General features: G+C 36.7%; 2 protein-coding genes and 1 pseudogene across 2 annotated transcripts in view; all 3 read right to left on the bottom strand.

The window, feature by feature from the left end:
* Window positions 1-461: 461 nt before the first annotated feature.
* On the bottom strand, window positions 462-5219 carry LOC141332824 (sialic acid-binding Ig-like lectin 13; annotated as a pseudogene).
* A 989-nt stretch (window positions 5220-6208) lies between these two features.
* Window positions 6209-14951, bottom strand: LOC141332823 (sialic acid-binding Ig-like lectin 14). The gene is made up of 8 exons (XM_073837783.1): window positions 14864-14951; window positions 11286-11654; window positions 10877-11200; window positions 9441-9704; window positions 7803-8090; window positions 7231-7327; window positions 7121-7139; window positions 6209-7036 (listed from the first exon to the last, which is right to left on the bottom strand). Exons 1-8 carry the CDS (start codon window positions 14949-14951, stop codon window positions 6938-6940), a joined length of 1548 nt encoding a protein of 515 aa, XP_073693884.1. The 3' UTR covers window positions 6209-6937.
* Window positions 14952-15005: 54 nt separating this feature from the next.
* Window positions 15006-19808, bottom strand: part of LOC141332822 (sialic acid-binding Ig-like lectin 14) — an 8007-nt gene continuing 3204 nt past the window's right edge. The window contains exons 7-8 of the mRNA XM_073837782.1: window positions 16177-16256; window positions 15006-15095 (exon numbers count right to left, since the gene is read on the bottom strand). Coding sequence (XP_073693883.1) covers window positions 15006-15095; window positions 16177-16256 — 170 coding nt within the window. The remainder of the gene's footprint in view (window positions 15096-16176; window positions 16257-19808) is intronic.

Raw genomic sequence — 19808 nt, 5'->3', positions numbered from 1 at the left:
TTCTATTAATAAAGTTTATTGCTACAAAAACTATAAAACTTACATAAATTTGTACAATCATCTAATTTAAGACTGTTAAATTAGATTAAATTTGTTAAAACTATACAAAGCTTCAGTATGGCTTCAGAAAACTGTAGTGCACAGGTTTTTATAGATGTATGAGCAGGGAGAAAGGAAAAGTCAGGTGATTATGTAATAAATAATAAACAATATTATCAATGTATGGGAAAAAAACCTAAATTACTTAAAATTCGACTACAGTGTTACACGAGCAGCGGCCTACAGTTTCTCTGTGGATAATGTGCCCATAATGCTGCTCTCTGCTGGTCAAAAGATGAAGCACCAGTACAGTTCATTATCAAACTGGGTAGTTTTCCTTTTTATTTTATTGAAATATTAAATCAGAGAGGAAAATATCAGAATCAGAAGAATCATACAAGACATAAAAATAACACTGTACATCACCTAAGAAAAAAAAGAAAGAATCAAAACCAGATTCACAAAAGATTTTTAAGAATTCCTCTTACTTTCCGGGTGATTATCTCGGTAGGAAAGAGACAATCCTCTATAGAAGTATTCTGCTGTAAAAACTCACATTTTTATATAGCAAATAACTCCTATTAAGGAAATACCCTAATAAAAAAACCTACTAAAACCTCGACTCTAAAACCTAAAATATTCATACATGTAGCCTACATTATATTTATCTAGGTATCCCATAAAAAGATTTAACACTACAACTTAAACCCTTTCTATTATAAATTGACCTCAAAAGTACAACTTTGAGCAATCATGATCATTACATTTGGACTCGAGTTCTAAGTCTTAAGAACTTGTAACATGTTCTAGAGATCAGTTTTTGAACCTGTGTGTCCCAAGCAACCAGTGACACCAAGTATATCAGCTTTTGCAAAGAGGTACTGGCGTATCGAAACTTGCTCTTTTGCAAAACCTCTTCTCCACCATTCAAATGATCTTCCAGAGTCAAGTCAAACTGGCTAGACTAAAGTAATCATAGCTTCACACTGCCTTAGATCCTCGTCTCTTTAACGGGATCACTGTAGGCAGGGGTGCCCAAACTCAGGTTTCCTGAATAGTTTAGCTTAGTTCCTGCTGAGTTTCTAGTATACCTACACTCTTAAAAAAAGGTGCTTCATGATGCCATAGAAGAACCTTTTTTGTCTAAATGGTCCCATAAAGAACCTTTAACATCTGAAGAACCTTTATTTCACAAAAAGGTTTTTTGTGGTGAAAGAAGGTTCCTCAGATTATAAAAAGGTAAGAAAGAGGTGGTTCTTTAAGAAAGCCATTGACTAAATGTTTCTTTGTGGAACCAAAATTGGTTCTTCTAATCTATGGCATCGCTGTGAAGAACATTTTAAAGCACCTTTATTTTTAAGAGTGTAGTTAGAGCTTGATTAGCTGGTTCAGGTCTGTCTAATTGGGGTCGTAGCTAAACTCTGCAGGACACCGGCCCTCCAGGACCGAGTTTGGGCACCCCTGACTGCAGGTGCTGTGGAGGGAATTAAAGAATCCTGCTGTTCTGGTAAGGTAAGGTAACAGCAATGTTTAATAAGTGATTATACCTTTGATTTCAAACACAATACGGTTACAGTACTTGATCTATTTGTGCTCTGCCACCAGTTGTTGGCATTCCAGAATGAATCTGTGTTTTTGAATGAATTGGTTGAGTGAATGATTTCATGACTCATTCATAATGACAGTTATTTGTCAGTCCTTACTGGAATATCAATATAACCCTGCAGAAAGACTCACTGACAATCCTGACCATTAATGCTCAGACTGACAGCCTGGAATGTGTGAACACAGAAAAGCAGATGATACAAATTCACGAAGGATCCGGTGCTGTTGGATTATTGATGCTTTCTAATGGCATTTTTGACCCTTGAAGGGCATTGTAAAAAGGGGGCACCACATGTCAGGTCATTCTAATTCTCTTATGCTTTTTTTGTACATTTGCTAAAATTATACGCAATCAACACTTACAAGTTCCAAAAAACTTTTGTGAGAGACTGATGTAGAGTGATGGAGCTCCTCAAGCCTGTGCTGCTCAATCGCTCTTCACTGATGAACGTGTTTGAAGAGTTAGTGACAGGACGTCCAGACAGATGCCACTCCAGTTCAGGAGAGGGATTCCCATCAACCTCACAGAAACACAGTTACATCAGTTCTGTAACAGCTGGAGGATGGAGAGATTTTAGGGGCATCTGAAAGCTTTAAAATGAGAAAAACAATAACTGTAATCATTCTGCTCCTGTCAATGATAAATGTTGCTTTGGACTCAACTGATTTTAACTGTCATTGTTAACTTTAACACATTTCTGTTTTTCCACTGTCCACTTAAGCAAAAATGCATGTGTGAATCATATCTAAATAGACTAAAATCCAGATATACTGATCTGAAGGTCTAAAGCTACAATATATGGGACTCAAAAAAAGCTTGTGAACTTAAAGCATTAAATTTGTTGCTGCATTTAAATTAAATAAACAAATGTAGTAAGGCTTACCAAACTACTTAAAGGCTTTTTCAATATTTTTTAGCCTTAAACATAAAGATTTTTTCATATTAGCCATTAGAGTTGTACAAGGTTGATCTGTTGGTGTCTTTCCCCGACGAGGAGACTAAGAACAGAGTTATCTGTTGCTGCCTTCCCAGTAACGGGGTGCAGGCTCAGAAAGATCCCTCCTCAGGGAAAGATTAAAAGGTTCTCTTCAAGACAAAAAAAGTTGTACTAAATCCTAAGGGGTGTGGTCTACCGTATATGCTAAGGGGTATGGTCTCCTGCTAAACTAGGAGCTAGCTGCTAAGTTTAGGAAGTTCTGCAAGAAGTGAGTTTGGGGAGTCTGAAAACTACCACAGCAATAACAACCACAAGCTTAGTGCCACCCATCTCTGCAACGACTTCAGAATCTTCTCTTCAACAATCCTCTGCTTGCGAGGATTGCCTGCCAGGACCTTCTCCAACGACCACAGAATTGTCTCTTGTTTATCCCTTTGTTAATAAACCCATTTTATTACACGTGTGTATTCCTTGTGTTAATAATAGAGTGAAAAGCCTCTACAAGTTAACAATATCTCACAAATCCTTTAGATTGGTCAGAACTTCCTATACAACTTCCTATAATTTAAATGTAAGTCTGTGTAAAATGTAAATGTAAATGTAAATGTAAATCAGTCTTCCATGATTGTTCTTTATTGTCAACGTGTAACTCATTGGCTGGTGCCCCGTAAAATAATATACCAAAACTAAATATTAATATTAATATTTAAGCCCAAAAGCCATTGCACTGCTGGTACTATTTAAATCTGACATTGTTACATTGTTGGTGCCCTGTGTAAGGCTGTCTAAATCCAAAATCATTATACATTCGGTGCCCCGTGTGAGGCTGTCTATATCTAAAATCATTACAGTGTCCAAAAGTGTTCAAATATGTTTTGGGGCCACTGTATATACACTTTTTTTAGTCTTAAAGATTAAATAGGGTCTAATAGGGTCTAAATTCTTTTAGACCTATGGATTTTCATTGTTTAGGCAAAATCTGAATATCTTTTGTGGTCTGCAGAAGAAAAGTGTGACTGTAATTGAAACAATAAGCACATTTTGTCTAAACTAATGTGTGAATAATGTTGATCTTGGGTGTGATTCCCAAAAGCATCGGTAGTTAACTATGGTGTTTAGTTAGTATCCAGATATATTGTTCTGAAGGTCTCATTCTACAATGTCTGGAATTCAAAAGTAAATGCTCAAGCACTAATGAAAAGAACAACTTAGAGGCTTTGTAATTATTATTTGGAATTAAATTTAATCAAGATAAACATTTTTTATAGCAACACAATAAAATTGTTATAACTGTTAATTTTATAACTGACTTAAAATTAACATAAAATTGGCACATTATATGTAATACTCACACTGAATGTCCAGAATCACTGATGAGTTCTGGCTGCCATGTTGGTTCTGAGCTGTACAGTGATACCAGCCTCTGTGTTTCAGGTCGGTCCTATTGAAGGTAAGAGTGTCTCCAGTCTGCAGCTGCTCCAACTGCCCTTCATTCTCTCTGGGCCAGGTGTACTTCGACACTGCTGGATTTGCATCACTGCTGAAGATCAGAGTCACTGAACTGCCCTCCAACACAGAGGCAGAGGGAATCACAGACACTGATGTGTTTTTAAAAGACACAAATATATGAATAACAAGTCTAACAAAACTAAAAAGCATCACAAACTTACACTGAACATGTAATGTGATGTTGTTCTGTGCTGTTTTGTTCTTGTCGTGTAGCTGGTAGGTTATAGTGCAGATGAAAGTGACTCTGTGCTGACGGTGAGTAGCAGTGAAGTTCAGATCAGAGATGAGGATGAGCTCCTGTAGTCTGCTGCTCTCACTGAAGGGGATTCTGGGAGTGGAGCTCCATGTGAGAGTTGGTGGAGGAGAGGAGCAGAGAGTCTCAGCAGAGCAGCGCAGACTCACAGAGCTCCTCTCCAACACCTCCTCCTGATCCTGCACCTCCTTCTGCTTCAAATACAGCTGGGTTTGCGGGGAGACTCTGAAATAGAGAAAGTAAAATGACAATGATGGCAACTTTTAAAACACTAATTTAACACATTTATAAATAAAAGGCTCAAATCACTCACCAATGACATTTATAGTGGAGAGGGGTTGTGGGTAGGTGTATTTTAGACTACCACCCATGATCCTGGAGTAATATTTACCATTGTGATTTGAACTTACATCATAAAAGACAGTGGTGCAGTTCTTTTTGTGTAGTTTTCCAGTTATTTTCCCACTGAACCTTTTTTGGAATTCCCCTCTTTTTTTGGGTGTGGGAGCTCTGGAATTAAACACTTGATTGTTATTTCCATCTATTCCATCTTTGAGCCACACTCCTGTAGCAGCACTTTCAGTGAGGTTTCCATCATACTTGTCCTCAATCTCAAACCTGCAGTTTATGATCACACAGGATCCACTGAGAGCTTCAATGTTCTGTGGCAGACTGACATTAAAAACTCTACAGCAAACACCTACAACCCACACATAATACAAACATGTAAGACATAATAAATATATATATATATATATAAATATTAAGAAAAGAGGTCTGGAAATGTTTTTAAATTTAGCTTAGTTGGGAAATATACTCAAACCTTTCAACAGAAAACTGAAGATAATCACTTTCTCTGCTGTCCAGATGTCCATCCTTTCATTCAATGATTAATATCAACCTATGAAAAGGTATAAAAAAAAAAAAAAAAAGGAACCTGAGTCCCCCAGTACATCTCATCTATGCACACATGTGACTGTATATTTAGGAAAGAGTCATTTATGTATGAAGAGTATGCCAGAGCCCTAAGAACATGAAACTCACCTTTGCTTTTGCACAAATCTCTGTAACAAAGATAGAACCCCAGGAATATTTTACCAATACTGAATATTATTAAATGTTAAATATTCATATAATTATCAATATTATTGGTTGATTAAAACCATTACACAATAAGTGCTATTTTTAGACATATTTCAGTTAATGGGAGGAAAATAAACAACCAAAAAATAAGGTAAAGTACATCCACAAAATGTTTGCTTTTTTTCCCTTTTCTCTGTGAATTCTTATTTTAGACCCTCGAAACTTGGCCCATCACCCATAAATTTGAATAATTATATTCACTTTACTATTTCAGTATACTTGATCCATTTGTTTAAACACTTAGTTAAAACATCAAAATATTCTCTGGATTACTTTTTCATTAGTTATTTCATGAAATTGGTTGTTTCATGCAATCAAAATAAACACTACAGTGAATTCGGAATTTGATATTTATATGGTAATTTTGCTTTATTCATTTAATAATAAGCACTATTTGCAATAGTGAAATTCATTAATTGTATAAAGGATAATATAACCTTTATTTTAAAAAAAATTATGATAGATATGTTAGATACAACAGCATCTGTTAATGTAAAATAAGTCTACTAATTTTAATTTAACGTACTGGAAGTAAAACAGCAAAATGAATCTGACCTTCCTGAGGGTAGAAAGTGTGGGAATCTCCTGTTCAGATCCCAAGTTTCCAGCTGTAACAACTGCTGCTGATTAGAGACGAAGTGAAGCTGTGCTGCAGGAACAATCTTCAGCATAATCTACTGACTGACATCAAATCTACTATAACTTCCCTTTTTCATCACATTCCACCAGTACTTCCTGGATCAGCATGAACATGCATTTATGTGCACAGAGCCTTGAATTTAATTCCTGGATAGTCTTTTGCTACCAAAACTAAATTATACAACTTACATAAACCTGTACATTCCATCTAATTTCAGTTTGTTCCTCACACAAAGCTATAGTATGGCTGCAGAAAACTTGAGCACAGGTTTTATTTATGTATGAGCAGGGAGAGGGGAAAAAAGTCAGGTGATAATGTAGTAAATAATAAACAATATTATAAATGTATATAGAAAAAAACCTAAATCACTTAAAATTCAACTAGTGTTACATGAGCAGCGGCCTACAGTATCTCTGTGGATAATGTGCTAATAATGCTGCTCTTTGCTGGTCAAAAGATTTTTATTTTAATTAAATATTTAATCAGGCTCAGAACTTGGGACAATGCTTATAAAAACAACTTGGGACAATGCATATAAAACTTACAGGTTGTTCTGTAGGTTTTATATGCAACCATAGTTGCTTTTGGAAAACACACTTCTGAAAAGATTCTGCAGATGCAACAGAAATGGAAATGGTAAAAGACAAAAACTACTCCATGTGCACATAAAATGTTTTGTAATGCGCCAGGCTTGAAAACAAAACAATTTATGTGCAGTTAGTTGTTTTCTATTAGATTATAAAAGCAAATGAAAACTCTTAACAGCTGACTAAGGAAGAGAAAGGAGGAGATAAAATGTCTATTTGTTGTTTATTGTGTGCCACCTCTCTTAATGTTCAGAGTCTCATATTCAGAGAGTGGAGAAGAGAGCTGAAGAGAAGCGTATGTGCCGGCTGCTTCATTCTGAGTCTGAAAACAGAAACACTCTTTAACATCATCATCATCATCATCATCGTGGTGCCTTATTATATCTACTATTTGGTAAAGACTCACCTTCAGCTTGGTGGACAATCTGGAAAATAGTAGATTAGTTACTAAAATGATTTTAAGATCACATTTATCTCTCGATAAAGAAATGTGTTGTTACCGTCTGAATGACTTACTGTCTAATTTTGTAGAGCCCAAGTCCAACAGTGAGAGTGTACAAAGCCAGAACAAGTGGTAATATGATCAAGAGTAAAACTGTAGCCTGTTGACAATCTAAAAACACATAATATGCACATTAAAAACGAAATTATAGGACACTGTAAAAGAAAGAATAGCGTGAATCCCAATACTGTCAAAGCAGTATTTACATGGAGTGCAGTATCTTGACTTTGTAGTAAAATAGAAGTAAATGTTTTGTTTTGTTTTTGCTGTTTGATAAGTACAGTGATTTTTGGAGGACATTACAGGTGTTGTACAGACTGACAGCTTTACAATTCAGAAAGACTTTAGAAAAAAGAGCAATAAGGCATGAGAAGCCATGCTATATTGCGAAAACTGCTTTATTATTATCTGTTTTCACAATACAACAGTCTTAAGTGCCTTATTATGTATTGTATAAAATAACTTGTACATGATAAAAGTATTAAGAATTTGATATAAAACATTATTTTACCAAGTTAATTCTTTGACGGGCATCATTAGAATATATAGTTCCTGACATGACACCATGTTGTCTGTAATGATATACCTGCAATCTGCAGATGAGAGAGAGGCAGTTGAAGTTGTTTTCTTGCAGTTCCATGTGTGTTGTTGCTGACACACTGCAGAGTGGATGTGTTTGTGAGAGACTGATGTAGAGTTATGGAGCTCCTCAAGCCTGTGCTGCTCAATCGCTCTTCACTGATGAATGTGTTTGAAGAGTTAGTGACAGGACGTCCAGACAGATGCCACTCCAGTTTAGGAGAGGGATTCCCATCAGCCTCACAGAAACACACAGTTTTGTAACAGCTGGGGGATGGAGAGATTTTAGGGGCATCTGAAAGCATTAAAATAAAAAAAATAAAATAACTGTAATGTTTCTGCTCCTGTCAATGATGAATGTTACAGTTCAGCACTGCTGGATTTGCATCACTGCTGCAGGTCAGAATCACTGACGTGAAGCTGATGTGTTTTTAGGGGCATCTGATTCAAAGAGAAAAACTGGAGGACTGGGAAAGGTTACATACTGTATACAGTGGCCCAATTATTTGGACATAAGCATCACTTAACATATAAATACATTTGCATGTGGTTTGGTATTTTGTTACTTAATGTGATAATACTCCAACATGTTGTGTGGCTGAAGAGTCCAAACATGTTCAAATATGTTTTGGGCCACTAAAGAGACTGAAAATTCTGCCATCATTCACTGACTCTCATGACAATCCAAACTGGGTACATGTCACTCTTTTGAGTGTTGCTTTAGACCCCACTGACTTTAAAGGGGTCATAAACTGAGAAACCAAAATCTGATCTTTTGACACATAAGAAGTCATTGTACTATAAAAACATCCTGTAAGTTTCAAAACTCAAACCTTTTTAGTTAGTCTAAAAACAGCTTATATTAGGCACTCTGCCAAAGCGAGAGCTTTGTGGATGTTCATTCTGTGATGTAATGGTAGATAAGCACCGCCTCCACAGAAGATCGACATCACTGCCTGTTTAGCCCCACCCACCGATTCACACATAGTGAAAAAAAACCTAAATCATCAGTGGGCATTTACAAACACAGTATTGTGCTGAGGGGGGATAAAAGCAGGACAGAAAATAGCCTATTACTTCTAAATTATAATGTTTTTTGATGTCAAAATCTTGATAACATTATAAGCAGACCTCAGAGAACAGTACAAAATAAAAAAACAATAGCAGTTCATGACCTCTTTAACTCTCATCGTTAATTTTAGCACTTATGACTCTGCCCTCATCACAATAGTTAAATCAGCAAGCTGCAAGATATGCTACAAAAAAGTACTGTCACAAATGCATGTGTGAATCATGGCTAAATAAGCTACAGTGCTGATGCATCAACAGTCAGAAAAATGCATTTGCAAAACACTCTTGTCTTACTGACTAGAATCCAGATACACTGGTCTGAAGGTCTGAAGCTACAATATTTGGGATTCAAAAAATCAAAGAGCTTGTGAACTTAAAGCATTAAATTTGGCCCTACATTTCAATTAAATAAACAGCAATGCGGCAATAGAAGCTTTTTAGTTATTATTTGGCCTTAAATATAGTAAACAAACTTTTTCACAGTAGCTATTAGAGTTTTAACTGTTCATTTTATAATTGACTAAGGTGCTAAATGAATGTGACAAGGTAAAATTGACTGTCATGTATTACTCACACTGAATGTCCAGCATCACTGATGAGTTCTGGCTGCCATGTTGGTTCTGAGCTGTACAGTGATACCAGCCTCTGTGTTTCAGGTCGGTCCTATTGAAGGTAACAGTGTCTCCAGTCTGCAGCTGCTCCAACTGTCCTCCACTCTCTTTAAACCAGGTGTAGTTCACTGCAGGATTTGCATCACTGCTGCAGGTCAGTGTCACTGAACTGCCCTCCAACACAGAGCTGGAGGGAAGCACAGACACTGATGTGTTGTTAGGAGCATCTGAGAAGAAAATATAAAAGATTTTTAGGACGGAATAATTGATGCCATTTTTTTTTTTTTTTTAAATCTAATGCAACAATATTCAGAAATTATGTGTCCAAATATGTTTCGGGGCAACTGTATAAATACTTTTTTTAGTCCTAAAAAGACAGTTCTTCCAAAAACAAAAAATAGACTTTCATAGTTTAGGCCAAATCAGAATATCTTTTGTGTTTAGCAGAAGAAATTCATACAGGTTTTAAAAGACATGAGGGAGACTAAATCATGAGAGAATATTCACTTTTGTTTGAATTATGCCTTTTCTTAACACTTATGATCTCTGTTTTAGTACTGGCTCTGTCCTCTTCACACTGGTTAGAACAGTGTGACTGTAACTGCAATAAAAAGCACATTTTGTGTCAAACTAATGTGTGAATAATGTTGAACTTGGGGGTGTTTCTCAAAAGCATTGGTAGACAACTATGGTGATAAGTTCCATAGTCACGACACAACTTGTAACCATAGTTGCATTGAAGTGTGCATTTGCAAAACACATTAGTATCCAGATATACTGGTTTAAAGGTCTCAAGCTACAATGTCTGGAACTCAACAGCAAATGCTCAAGCACTAATGAGAATGAATCCCAACATATAAATAGTAATTTAAATGCTAACAGAACAACTTAGAGGCTTTGAAATTATTATCTGTAATTTAATTTAATCAAGATAAACATTTTAATAGTAACACAATAACAGTGTCATAACTGTTCATTTTGTAATTGCTTGTAAAGGTGCTGATGAATGTGACAAGGTAAAATTGGCAGTTATGTAATACTCACACTGAATGTGCAGCATCACTGATGAGTTGTGGCTGCCATATTTGTTCCAGACTGTACAGTGATACCAGCCTTCGTGTTTCAGGTCAACCCTATTGAAGGTAAGAGTGTCTCCAGTCTGCAGCTGCTCCAACTGTCCTCCACTCTCTCTGGACCAGGTGTAGTTCACTGCTGGATTTGCATCACTGCTGCAGGTCAGAGTCACTGAACTGCCCTCCAACACAGAGTCAGAGGGAATCACAGACACTGAAGTGTTTTTAGGCGAATCTGAAGGGAAAGCAAATTCAGGGGCTCACAATAAAAAACACAAATATATGAATAACAAGTCTAACAAAACTAAAAAGCATCACAAACTTACACTGAACATGTAATGTGATGCTGTTCTGTGCTGTTTTGTTCTTGTCCTGTAGCTGGTAGGTTATAGTGCAGGTGAAAGTGACTCTGTGCTGACGGTGAGTAGCAGTGAAGTTCAGATCAGAGATGAGGATGAGCTCCTGTAGTCTGCTGCTCTCACTGAAGGGGATTCTGGGAGTGGAGCTCCATGTGAGAGTTGGTGGAGGAGAGGAGCAGAGAGTCTCAGCAGAGCAGCGCAGACTCACAGAGCTCCTCTCCAACACCTCCTCCTGATCCTGCACCTCCTTCTGCTCCACATACAGCTGCACTGTGGGTTTGGGGGGAAACTCTGAAATAGAGAGAGTAAAATGACAATGGCAACTTATAAAACACTCATTTAACACATTTATAAATAAATTGCTCAAATTACTCACCAATGACATTCACAGTGGAGAAGGGTTGTGGGTAGGTACACTTCAGATCTTCACCACTCGTAATCCTGAAGTAATATTTACCATTGTGATTTGAGCTAACATTATAAAAGATAGTGGTGCAGTTCTTCTCGTGTAGTTTTCCAGTTGTTTTCCCACTGAAGCGATTAGATTTGGAAACTCTGGAATTAAACACCTGATTGATATTTGCATCCATTCCATCTTTGAGCCACACTCCTGTAGCATCATCCTCAGTGAGATATTTGTCATATTTGTCCTCAATATTAAAATCGCACTTTATGGCCACACAGGATCCACTGAGAGCTGTAATGTTCTCTGGCATATTGACACTGAAACCTCCACAGGAAACACCTACAACACACACAAAATAGAAATGTGAGAAATAATAATTTTTTTTTAAATAAATATCAAGAAATAAGATCTGGAATGTTTTTTAGCTTATAAATGGAAATATACTCAAACCTTTCAACAGGAAACCAAGAAGAATTATTTTCTCTGCTGTCCAGATGTCCATCTTTTCATTCAATAAGGAACACCAAATAAAAATGGAAAGAAATAAAGAAAAATGAATAAACTGAGCCATCCCCGTACACCTCATTTATGCACAAATTCTGTTTAGGGATAGCTAATTAATAATAGATTCTCAATTTTTCTTTGAGTTTGCAATAACACTGACAACATGCAATCAAGATACATAAATAAATACTGCAATGAATTTAGAATTAGATATTTAATCAATATGTGGTAATTTTGCTTTATCCATTTAAAATGTTTTGTTGTTGTTGTTGTTGTTGTTGAATGTATTTGTAATACTGCTTATTAATTAAATAAAGACAAATCTACCACAGACTTTAAAAATTGTTAATTTAATATATCATTTAAAAAAAATAATGTAATATACTGGATATGACAGCATCTGTTTATGTTTAACGAGTCTATTAATTTTAGTTTAATGTAACGGAAGTAAAACAGCAAAAAGACTATCAAAATCTGACAGAGGGAATCTGTAAAAGAAAATGAATCTGACCTTTTTGAGGGCATAAAGTGTGGGAATCTCTTGTTTAGATCTCAAGTTTCCAGCTGTAACACCTGCTGCTGATGAGAGACGGAGTGAAGCTGTGCTGCAGGAACACAATCTGAAGCATAATCTACTGACAGGCAACAGATCAATTATAACTTCCCTTTTCCATCACATCGCACCAGTACTTCCTGGATCAGCACTAACATGCATTCTGCGCACAGACAAATAATTTAATTTAATTTCTTAATAAAGTGTTTCTACAAAAACTATACAACTTACATAGATTTGTACAATCATCTAATTTAAGTCTGTTGTCATACAAAGCTATAGTATGCCTTCAGAAAACTTAAGATGTAGTGCACAGGTTTTATAGATGTATGAGCAGGGGAGAAGAGAAAAAGTCAGGTAATAATAAATAATATTATCAATTTATGGGAAAAAAACCTAAATCACTGAAAATTCGGCCACAGTTACATGTGCAGGGGCCTACAGTATCTCTCTGGATAATGTGCTCATAATGCTGCTCTCTGCTGATCAAAAGATGAAGCTCATTAGCATTATCAAAGTTACGTGGGTAAAGTTTTAATTTTTATTTTATTGAAATACTTAATCAGAGAGAAAAATATCAGAACCAGAAGAATCATACTGTAAAATTAAACGAACATGTACATTACCCGATAAAAGAAATCAAAACCATTAGATTAAGCCAAAAGGAAGCCATTTACAAAATATATTAAGGAATTCACCTTACCTTCAGGTTGAATATCTGTAGAGGGGTAGGAAAGAGACAGTCCTCTAAAGAAGCATTCTACTGTAAAAACTCAAATTTTTATATAGCAAATCGCCCCCATAAAAGAAATACCCCCATAAAACAAGGCTCAAACCTAAAGTATTCATGCAGCTGGTTTGAATTGGACCTAGTCTTCTTCACCATGTCATGGACTTCCTTTCAGAGTGGCTCTGTCAAGACAAAAGTTTCAACTGGCTTTGGTAGAGTATTCACAGCTTCACACTGCCTTAGATCCTGCTTTCTAATAGGGTCACTGTGGTGCTGTGGAGAAAATTCCAGAATGCTATTGTTCTAAAAGGTAATCAAAACTTTTGGAAAAGGAAAGTAAAGGAAAGGGTGTGTGATGTATTGTGTTCCTGATTATTCACTCCATCCACTGACAATTCCTGCTGGATCTGAAACTCGAACCTTCGACCTCTGGGTTACAAGTCCGACTCCCTCCCTATCCATTAGTCTATGAGTGCCCCTAACTGTTGCCTGTGCTTTTATCCACCTTATTTTATACATTTTATGGGTCTGGCTTCAGGTCTAATCTGCGTCCAGCTATTTTTAGCTGTACAAAACAGCTTGTTCTGCTGCTTGATATTGCAAATTGGTGTGTCTTACCGTATTATTTTAACACATTATTTTACTTATGAACACACTGGTTTGTAGTGCAAACAGTTTACCATTTTAAGCATGTTGTTATTCCTCTCGTTATTTCCCTATACCAGCTAATGAACCGGAAGTCTCGCCCGTACTCTTATTGAAGAATAAGGTGGATTCAACAGTTCAAGAAACTTAATAAGCATTTAATAAGTGATATATAACTTATAATTTTATAACACAATATGGCCAGTTCCAATACTTGGTCTATTTGTGCTCTGCCACCAGTTGTTGGCATTCCAGAATGAATCTGTGTTTTTGAATGAATTGGTTGAGTAAATGATTTCATGACTCATTCAGTAAGTCCATACTGGTGCTTCAATATAAACCTGCAGAAAGAGTCACTGATAATCCCGCCATTAATGCACAGACTGACAGCCTGCAATGTGTGAACAGACAAGCGGGTGACACAAATACAAGAAAGTTCTGGTGCTGTTGGATTATGGATGATTTCTAATGGTATTTTTGCACCCTTGAAGGGCACTGCAGAAAGGGTGCACCACATGACAGGTCATTCCAATTCTCTTACCCTTTTTTGTACATTCGCTAAAATGCGAACGATTTTAAAGTACCATTTCCATGGTAAGGCAATGTCTGATTTCAAAATGGTTTTCACAGGATGATTCTTGAATTTCTAAGCTTTCAAACAATTTATAATTTATCATGGTTACTAAAAAATTTGGTAGAGAAAAAGGACAACGGGAAAAAGAGTGCCAAGCGTCCCACAGGTGGGACGGTGACAGTTAAGGGGTTCAATGACTCACTGTCTAATTTTGTAGAGTGCAAGTCCAGCAGTCAGAGTGTACAGAACCAGAATCAGTGCTAATATGATCAAGAGTGAAACTGTAGACTGCTGACAATCTAAAAAAAAACACTAACTGAAAAATATAAGTCACAGTAGAAAGAGAAAAAGCATGAGTCCCAATACTGTCAGAGTAGTATTTACATGGTGCGCAGTATCTTGACTTTGTAGTAAAATGGGAGTTGAAGGTTTTTTCTTGCTGTTTAATAAGTACAGTGATTTTTGGAGGAATTTACAGGTGTTGTACATCTTTTAACTAGAATATATAGTTCCTGACATGATGACAATGTTGTTTGATTTACCTGCAAACTGCAGATGAGTGAGATGCAGTTGAAGTTGTTTTCTTGCAGGTCCATGAGTGTTGTTGCTGACACACTGCAGAGTGAACATGTTTGTGAGTGACTGATGTAGAGTAATGGAGCTCCTCAAGCCTGTGCTGCTCGATCACTCTTCAGTTATGAACGTGTTTGAAGAGTTAGTGACAGGACGTCCAGACAGATGCCACTCCAGTTTAGGAGAGGGATTCCCATCAGCCTCACAGAAACACACAGGTACAACAGCTCTGATACAGGTGGAAGACAAAGAGATTTTAGGGGCATATGAAAGTATTAAAATAAGAAAAACAGAATAACTGTAATCATTCTGCTCCTGTCAATGATAAATGTTACAGTTAAGCACTGCTGGACTGAACTGCCCACCAACACTGAACTGTTTATTGTTGACCCACTATACACACACTTCTCCCCAAAAAAAAAATCTGGACTACGTAGACTTTCATTGGGCAATATCCAAATATCTTTTGTGTTCTGCAGAAGAAAGAAATATATACAGGTTTGGACTGACATGAGGAAGATTAGATCATGAGTGAACAAATGGGTGATCGATGTCTTTCATTAACACACTTATGGTTTCTGTTTTATCGCTGGCTCTGTCCTCTTCACACTATTTAGAAAAGTGTGACAGTAACTGCAGCAAAAACAAATTTGTGTGAATAATGCTGATGCATCGGCAGCCATTTCATTAATGTGTTTGCAAATGCACATTGACACTAATTTCATGTCTAAAATCTGAATACTGTATACTGTTCTTAAGCTACAATGTCTGGAACTCAAAAGCAAAGGAAGTACTAATGGGAATGAATTATTAGTTTGTGAACTTAAAGCTCTAAAAGTGTCCCAACATTTAAATGAACAGCAATGAGGTAAGGTTAACTGGTTAACAGAACAATTTAAAGGCTTTTTAATTATTACTTGGCCTTAAATGTAATAATGATAAAGATTTGTATAGTAGTTATTATATGGTGTCAGTTGTTATATGGCGAATCTAAGTAAGGGCCTCGCAATAAAAAAATAAAATAAAAGAAATCACTGTAGTATGAATATCAAGTCAAAACTATAATAATTAGAAACCAAATAATTTCAAATAATTTATTTGTAATAATGCTAATCGTTAACTGGATAAAGCATAATATATCGTAGTTATACAGCAGGGTTCCTTGCCCTGGAGGGCCAATGCGCTGCAGAGTTTAGCTCCAACCCTGATCAAATTCACCCACCTGTGAATTTTATAATTTGAGTTTAATGTAATGGAAGTAAAACAGCAAAATGAATCTGACCTGAGTGTTGGAATCTCCTATAAGATCCCAAGTTTCCAGCTGTAACACCTGCATCTGATTAGAGACGGAGTGAAGCTGTGCTGCAGGAACACAATCTGAAGAACAATCTACTGACTGGCATCAGATCTATTATAACTTCTCTTTTATATCACACCAGTACTTCCTGGATCAGCATGAACATGCATTCTGCGTACAGAAAGAGACCATCCCCACCCCCTGTTATTATCTGTGCAGTGTGTTGTTGTAGAAACTATACAACCTACATAAATCAGTACAATACCTATATAATATAAATTCCAGTCTATTTCTAAGCTACAGAAAGCTATAGAAAACTAGAGATGTAAACTATTGCACATGTTTTACACATGTATGAGCAGAAGAAGGAAAAAAGAAAATACTGAACAATCAATATATGACAAGTTCTCATTTAAAATTGAACTATAGTGTTACAAGGCAGTTCTATTACAGATCTCTACACAGACTGTGTGGGGATCATGTGCTCATAATGCTGCCCTCTGCTGGTCAGATAAAAGCAACAGATGAAGTTCTATTCATACTTTGAAAGTTTTGTGAAACAAAGGTGTGAAAGTCTTTTTTGACCACTGCCGAGCACCGTATGGTAACTGTTGTACTTCGCTGTAACTTACATAAATATTTATTTCTGAAATGCTGGAAAGGATTTACTAGAACAATATTACCGTCTGAATGTGAAACACAAACACAAATTTCTCCAAACGCTATTGATTCTTGGGATTAAAAATCGATTTGTGATTTTACATCAATTTTTTTGTGCACAATGGACATCAAACACACCAGTATTGTCATACAAAAACACACCAGTGTATGGGTAGTCCTGACTCCCCCTGTAAAACTCGTCCCGTCCGAATAGGGCTTTAGACAGCCTTACAAATCTGCTCAAACCATTAAAAAACATGGAAGGAAGCCTAATTACTCTCTTAAATTTTTGTTATGCATTCATCTAGTTGATTAAGCAAATGTCAACGGGTGTAGAATATCACATACCCTATTCTTCATTGATAGCATATTTCCCCAAAAACCCTCAATGCCAAAAGTGGAGTCTTGGGACATGGAATGTCCATCAGTTGATATTCGAGGAACACCTCGCTGAGCTAATCATGCTCTTGGGGTCCATGTTATAGAAGCAGTTCAGAAAAACTAAAAAGAACACAATGTGCACTGTTAAAGGTACAGTGAGCGAAACAACAAGGTTTGTTTTGTAAACATCAAACGTCCCAAGTTATTCAATCTTCAGTGTCACACAATGTCCTTTGCTGAATTGAGCATGGGAGCATTACCTGGCAGTTAGCTCGTGGATGTCATGCAGTTGACTCTGTAGTGCTACTGGCTTTAGAAACCTTGAGCACAACCTGTGAACAAACTTTGTCATCTGAAAGTTGTATTTAAAAAAAAAAAATTCAAATACCATTTAAACAAAGACATATCTATGGAAGGTCCGTGTACTTTTTCGTTCATTCATTATTCTATTTTGGAATGAAAGATGAAATTTAAAAAAGGGCGCAGCTTGGTTTTTTGTTTAAAAGAAAAAAAGCAGAAATGGCTGTATTTTGTTTTCCAAATGTATTGTTGTCATCAAATAATATTATTAGAAAATTGGACGCATTTCCGATCGTTTTTTAATTTGTAATATTTATTTGTACATTTATTGTATTTCATTTGACTGATCCTATCTTTACCTGGAAGTAAATTACACCGTCGTGCGGGTATCAATTATTATTGTCTAGTATCACTTAAAATACTACTAAGATCCATTACTATCACACGAGCCAATGGCAATTAAATGCACGGATGCATAGTCAGATAATGAATGAAATACAACTGTTCACGAACAGAAGATTGTATTTGACTCATGCTGCATATGCAATGACAATTATGCCTACTGTAAATATAGATGTACAACACGATTGGAGTTGTTTGCATAAAATGCACCGTAAACATTCACACGTTTGCCTAGCTGGCTACAATTTATCTCCATTAATACTATTTTCTCAATTCTGCGCATATATATTTTCACTTACCTTACATCAATTGCTCGATATCATCACATATTTTACATTTGTAACTGTAAGTACCACAAACAATTTAATATAGCTAAGTTTGTGTATTTTTACAGGTAGTAAAATACTGTGTGTGCTGCTTATAAACACCAGAGAGATAATGATTCATGAAAAAGATGGTCTTTACTCATCTCACTCGCACAAAATTAATGCAGTAATAGAAAGTACAGAAACGCACAAAATACACTGAAATACACTGAAAATTATATGCATTTAAAGATCCCCCCGGATCTTCTTCTGCATACACTCAGCTCGTACGCAGCGTCAACGGGGAATGCGACGAAAAGGTACATAACGGCACATAACGATGAAGTGCTGAGGCTGTCGCACTCTGAAAGGCAAGTCTCCTCTCTTGAATCCTAGAAACACTCAATGTGAAAAAATATCTCTGTGGTAATGGAACTCGGTCGCTGTTAATTGTCTCTCGCTGTCAGATCACCGGAAGTTTTCACCTGAAGTACTGGCCCATAGTGATGCGCGGGTTGGGTTTTTTTTTTTCAACCCGCGGGTCCCGACCCAGCCCGCCCCGCACCACTGTGTCTATTTTTACAACCCGCACCGCGACCATTAAATAGACACTATATGCATTGTGCAAATGAAAACTGTTTTTTTTTTTTGCCCGAAAGTGCTCGGAAACATCGCCCTTTAAACTGACAACAACATACTGTACGATTATGAATATGAACCATAAATCAAATGATATTAATGACAAGATAAAAAGTGGTGTAACATTAGTGGTGCCGGAAGAAAAGTGGGTATATGCTAAATAGCCTATGGTTTTGAACTTTCTATTTGAACGCATTCGTTTACTTGGACTGAAAGGTTTACAGGTTCACTGGTTTAAGGAAGTTCTGATCATAAAAATCTGCTCCTTTTTATTTGTAAGGTATTGTCTTCGTTATTATGTAGGCTACTGTTTAAAATAACTAGGTGCAGGAGACGCAGCGGGCGCACGCGCATCAGGCGCAATAACCAAATACATTTCAAAGCAAGCCGGTGCCACAGTCCTGACTGCATCATTGCTGTCTTTACTCTTTATTGTGTGTTTTTAGCGAATATTTACATTCATTCACATATGACTGGATGTGGTTGACTGTCATGATTTTGGCTAATGCAGGATAATGCGCATCAGAGGAGATTTAAATACGCATAGCACCAGGCCTGCAGAGCTGAATGTGCGTTCGCTTGATGCGCTTGTGGCGTGACGTGTTGATAACCTTATTAAAGAACTTAATAAAATATGAGAATAGATATCCCCAAATATGTAATATAGCCTATAGGGAATTGCACGCAAGATACATTGATTGTTTTATTTTATTTTGCTTTTAATGACCCGCCCCAACCCGCCCCGCAAAAAATTGACAATTTCTTTACCCGCCCCAACCAGACCCGCGCCGCGCATCACTATACTGGCCCACACACTCGAACGTCAACGGTCGCCATATTGTGCAAGGAGCTAAATTCATATCCACGAAAAATCATGGATCAGATTCATGTTGTTTAAAGGGCCAAAACGGGTCAGCCTCCGAGAAGAGG

The sequence above is a fragment of the Garra rufa genome, chromosome 4, assembly GCF_049309525.1.
Source record: "Garra rufa chromosome 4, GarRuf1.0, whole genome shotgun sequence".
NCBI lineage: Eukaryota > Metazoa > Chordata > Actinopteri > Cypriniformes > Cyprinidae > Garra > Garra rufa.
This window is presented reverse-complemented; position numbering and strand designations above follow the sequence as displayed.

Excerpts from the sequence above, each read along its gene's own strand:
- LOC141332823 (XM_073837783.1), bottom strand. The coding sequence starts at position 14,951 with ATGTTCACTCTGCAGTGTGTCAGCAACAACACTCATGGACCTGCAAGA. Across the intron at positions 9,705-10,876 it reads CATCACATTACATGTTCAGT|ATGCTCCTAACAACACATCA; the intron begins GTAAGTTTGTGA and ends TTTTCTTCTCAG. Across the intron at positions 7,328-7,802 it reads CTCTCATCTGCAGATTGCAG|ATTGTCAACAGGCTACAGTT; the intron begins GTATATCATTAC and ends ATGTGTTTTTAG.